Source organism: Alligator sinensis, unplaced genomic scaffold (assembly GCF_000455745.1).
Source record: "Alligator sinensis unplaced genomic scaffold, ASM45574v1 scaffold520_1, whole genome shotgun sequence".
Taxonomy (NCBI): domain Eukaryota; kingdom Metazoa; phylum Chordata; order Crocodylia; family Alligatoridae; genus Alligator; species Alligator sinensis.
In genome coordinates this window covers 424,363-429,521 of record NW_005842064.1, presented here as the reverse complement: position 1 = coordinate 429,521, position 5,159 = coordinate 424,363, and the positions used below count along the sequence as shown (strand labels likewise).

The window sequence follows — 5,159 nt, the reverse complement described above, 5'->3', positions numbered from 1 at the left end:
TTAGCATTTTCTGCCACTGTGAGGTACAGGACACTGGGCTGGATGGACCTGTAGGCTGAGCCAAGAGGACAGCTCTTTATTGTTATGATTTTGATTTGGGGCCCCATCAAGTGCCATGAACATGGTTGGCTCCTAATAATCCTCTGTGGTTGTCCTCGTATACTGCTGTACCAATTGCTGCTGGAACTCCAGGTTGTGGGCCTAGGACATTAAGATGAACGATGTTCATGTCTAGAGGCTTGCGGGGCAAGATTGCAGCTGTTGTGCTAAGCACTGTGCATTATCCGAGTAGCACAGTTCCTGCTCTAAAGAGCTTGCAGTGTAAACACCCAGGTGCAGGGAAAGACAAGGAGAGTGTACATAGCAGTATTCCCATTCTACAGTCCAAGGATTGAAACATGGAGATTCAAGACCAGATGTGCAAAGGGGCAGGCCTCTTGTAGGAGTTACCAGAGCACCTACACAGGTGCCCAACTCTCAGTGAAAGTCGATGGGAGCTGGGCACCTACCTCACTTTAAGCGACTTGAGGACACCCAAGGAGTTAGTGAAAGAGCCAGGAATCGGACTGAGGCTACCTGATTAGTGCCTTATGTATATTGCTTCTCAGCCTCTTGTCAGCTCAGATCAAGCTTAGTCCTGTGCTTGCCTAGCAGGGGAAATACCATGATCACCACGGTGGCTTCCTTGTCACACCTGGGGAAGACCGCTCTGCTGGCATGGGATAGTACCTGCATAGGTAATGCATAGTTAACCTTGGCTTTATTCCCACTTTATGGAAATGGGAGACTCCTCCCTAGATTGTTCCTGGGGCCCAATGGCTAAGGGCAAGCAAAACTCTGGGGCATCCAGACCCCAAGCCTCTGGGCTTGGGCCTGCAAGTAGGATGCCCACCAAAGAATCTGAAGCCCCAGATGGGGGTGGAGGATGTTTGCTGGTAGTAGGGCCACCTATGGTTCTGGACTGACTCTCAGATTTGGAATTGGGTTTGGCTAATTTAGCTTGTAATACGGAAAATTAAAAAAATAAGTGTTTGCCCCTGCTCCCCCTCAGCCATTCTGGTCATAGGGTCACTTGTACATTGCTTCCTCAGGAGTACAATATGTACGGCTGGTGGATTGGGAAGCTGAACAATGTGGTTGGGATTGTCCCCAAGGAATACCTCATGCCTGCTTACGACACAGAGGAGAGCTGATCAAAGGGGTAAGTGACACAACCATCACCTTGCTGTTCACCCTTAGGCTTCTACAGAGAGAGCCTGCCTTGCTGGTAGTGAACCTGCCCTCACACAAGGGGGCAGGAGATATTGCAGGGAGAACTGTGAAGCGTGGCACGGTGGTGGGGAGAAGCGGCTTGGTGGTGTTTGTATTCTCATCTGTGGGCATGGATAAACCTGAGGGGGATGATTTCTTTGGCTCCATCATCTGCTTAAGCTGAGGAGGAAGGGAATGGTGATGAGGCGGGTGGCATACTGAAGTACTAATGCTGAACGTGCATAGGACAAAGATGCAGGAGGAGGCATGGCCTGGGGGAGTCTGGGTCTCACCCCATCTTTTTGGTGACAGTGGACAGGTCACTGCTTCTCTCTCCAGTCACCCCCTGTGCCATGAGTGGGGGCTTGATATGTATTAATGCTTGGCTATTTTTCAAGTCCTTTGAGGGTTACATGTGAAGTGCAGAGTAGGGTCATTACACTGGGTTGTTTTTTGGCTCAATTAAACTCCAGAGAGCTTAATTCCCAGGAAACATTGTCAGCAGTAATTCAAGTGCCAAGCCCTGTAGAAACAGCACTCTTCTCCCACAGATCTTTGAACCCTTTAGAGAAGAAGGGTCATTTGACTGATAGGGAAACTGAGGCACAGAGTTGGGAAGGTGCCCCAAGGTGATGCACCAGATCAGAAACGGAGCCCAGGTGTCCTGATTGTGTTGCATGCTCTAAAGAATCATGCCACTGCTTGCAACATCAGAGTTGGCTCATCCTGCTTCACTATCTTGGTCCATAATTTCAGGGGTGTGGTTTGTAGCCCCATACTCTGGGATGTGGAACCCCATCCCAGGCCTCCTCCCCAAGAGAATTCAGTCTCTTCTCCTGGGCTCTGACTGCCTGGGCTTATGGGCACAGTTTAGGGGCACTGCCTTGATCACATTTATCACTGCCCCCTTCTATCCCTGAAAGCTGTTGAGGCCTTGCACTGCCAAGAGGAGGATCCTGCTATAGTTCTCTTGAGTGCGCAGGGAGTTGATCAGTTGTGCCTTGGTCTCAGCCTTCACTTTAACCTGCTCCCTTCCCCATCTTCATGCATGTATCTTTTCCCTCCTAGAATCCCTAGCACTTTGCCTCCCTGTTTCCTGACTTTCCTGAGATACTGGACAACACTCCCCAGCCCTGAGGTCTCCTCTCTACTGCCACCTTGCAGGCTCCTGCGGACACCCCATCTGCATTTGCACAAAGAGAATCCCATCCCCATGCCCCTGGCACTAATGGTGTCTTGGAGAAAGCCATTTTCTCCTCTGAGCTCACCCCAAGATGAGATGCACCCCACCCCACTCCCAGCCTCTCCTCTACTGGATTCAGAATGACATGTAGCTGGGACCTGACTCCTACATCCAGCTGACGAAGACCCTGAACAACCAGCCAGTGGAGTTTGTCTCTGTTTGGGGCAAGGTGGTGACCCTGAATAAACCAGTGTAATTTTTCTTTGGTACTGTCAGTGTGTGTAGTTCCCTGTGAGCTCAGCCCCCACTGGTCCTGCTCCTGACTGGTTCTGCTGCTGGATTCTGAAACCAAGGATGGAAACCCCCTGTGCCAAGGCAGCAACCCTTGGAGCCTGGACTTTTTCCCCCAGCTCTGTTCAACCCCAGTCAGATGCTGGTCTGCGGGCACAGCTGTCTGTACTGCCCCAGACCCAGTGCATCAGCAGGCACCTTTTCACCAGCAGGAACAGGCTGCTTGGGGCCAGAGAGTTGTATCCTTCATGTGCAGTGGTTTTAAGGCCACTAGGTGGTGGTAGGCAACTGTTCACTGCAGCACTTGCCTAAAGGGAACAATCCCTGAACCTTCCCACCTGTAGACAGGCCCCCACCAATGTCCTCTACATAGCTGGGCTGTGGTAGCATGGATTTCACTAGTTAAGCAGCCCCTCCCTGCATCCGGTTTCAAGCTGCCTTTATGTAGCCCATACTAGGGTTCATGCTACTATACATTTGCTAGACAAAAGGTAGGTGGGATATAGATAGCTATGCTATCATCGCAGCTCCTGAGGACAGTGAAGATGCATATCCATGGGGAAAAGGGACCCCTTGGCCTGACTCTCTAGAGCTGGCTGCATATGGGAGCTAGGCATGACAGGCTCTTTGAAGGGTGTGCTCTCCCCTCTCCTAACTCAGGCCCCTCATCAGGGTGGCAATTCACCAGGTACCAGTTAAGCATGTTTCAGTACCTGCCTGAGGTGGGGCCTGAGTTTCTCCAGAAAAGGCTCCAGGGTCTCTGTTAGACATGGATGCCCACTGCAGCCCCCAGGTGGGAATTTTCAGTGCCTCCAAGCCTCCGAATAGGGATCCGCCAGAAACCCACTTCTAATTCCTTTGGAGTTCAAAGGCCTCCGTATGTGACCCTGGGCTGTTAGCTGGGAAAGGCCTGAACCCACCACATCACGTCCCCATCAACACTCTGCAGAAAGGTTTATCCAGAAGTTTACCCCCACTGTTGGAAGGGAGCAGAGATATGAAGCCTCCTGCTGCTCACCAGGGTCTTGTGGATCTTTGTGGCATAAAGAAAGCACCAGGAAGCTTTTCCAGTCTGGCTTTTTGTAGCACTCAGTAAAGAGCCATGACAGCTCTGATAGATTTAGCTGCTTGGCTAACAGTCGTGGTAAGACAGCTCACCTGTGAGGCCTGCAAGGCAGCAAAGTGGGGGAGGAGAGGGAAGGCTGTTACTTGGTCCTGTCCCTTCCCTTCCCGGCTGAGCTCCATGTAACCCCTGGGGCATGATGGCAGCTTCTAGCAGTAGCACTAGCCAGGGAGTGAAACATGGGAAAACAAATGTCAGCATCTTTGTGAGCCCAGGTGAGGTGAGATCAGTGCAGGATGGCAGCCAGGCTGGTCTCAGTGCTTTCACCAGCTTCCTGCTCAAACTCAGAGTCTTGTGACACTGACTGCCCGCAACTCCTGGGGTTAATGAAAGTGGGGTTGGAGTGAGCCCCTGGTTTGAGTCCTGTGAGGCATGTGGAATAGACAGCATCAAGGCTAAGTGTTTTGTGGCTTCAGGAGCAGCAGTGGCTGAAAGGGTTTGACAACCAGCATAGGCAGGACAGATCCAGCCTCTGCGGAAAGGTACTAGGGCAGAGACTGTGCACAAGACTAGGCTGGCAGAGTTGGATCTCCGGTCAAAGCCAAGGTCTGCAGACTAGAAAGCCAGGATGCTCTTCTCTGCTTTTGACCTTGGGAGGTCACTTAGCCTCTCTGACTGCTTGCAAACATGGGGGCAAAAAACAAAATGGTGCTTTACTTTAAACTCATCATGTTTCCATGCTGAACCCAGTACATGCCAAGAGGTATCACATTAGTTAGACCCAGTGTGCCCAACATCTGTATAGATCGGGTGCTTTAGTAGGGCTTTTTTGGTGCTTTTATCTAATAGCTGATTGAATCAGCTATTAGATAAAAGCACCAAAAAGCCCTGCTGAAGTGCCTGATCTATACAGATGCTGCAGAGCTGGGTTGAACTAAAATGCTGCTTCTGGTTAGGGCCAGCCAGAAAATTTTCTCACTGCCCCTGGCCCACTTGGGGACCCCTCTCCTGACCCTTGCAGTTAAAATTATTGTCAGGGTGAAGTAAGAGTTCAAGTGAACCTGCCTCCATCCTGTAATGTGTAGGTTTTCCAGCAGCGTTTGCTCCTTACCCATCCCAGCTCCTTCATATCTTTCACCAGCACCAAAGGAAGCAAGGAAAGACTTGTTCATGCAAAACAGTCCCCTGCTAGTGGAGGAGCAGGTTTTCCTAGTAGAGGCTACAGTTGGTGATAAGACACTACACCTGAATATCACGGAGTGGGATTTTTTGGGTGTATGAGGAAGGGCAGGCCTCACAGCACCCCAGTTATCAGCTGGCACAAGTCAGTTTCAAGAGTAGCTTCCCTGGATTGGTTTCTGCGGGCACAGG

The 5,159-nt window shown here is 51.0% G+C and overlaps 2 protein-coding genes across 10 annotated transcripts in view; one reads left to right on the top strand and one right to left on the bottom strand.

Moving 5' to 3' along the window:
• Positions 1 to 2,694, top strand: part of SKAP1 (src kinase associated phosphoprotein 1) — a 250,306-nt gene extending 247,612 nt beyond the window's left edge. Inside the window, exons 10-11 of the mRNA XM_006023279.1 lie at positions 1,092 to 1,201; positions 2,320 to 2,694. Of these exons, the coding sequence (XP_006023341.1) occupies positions 1,092 to 1,193 (102 nt within the window). The 3' untranslated portion in view covers positions 1,194 to 1,201; positions 2,320 to 2,694. The remainder of the gene's footprint in view (positions 1 to 1,091; positions 1,202 to 2,319) is intronic.
• SNX11 (sorting nexin 11) overlaps positions 1 to 5,159 on the bottom strand; it is a 28,536-nt gene that overhangs the window by 2,265 nt on the left and 21,112 nt on the right. The window lies entirely within an intron of this gene.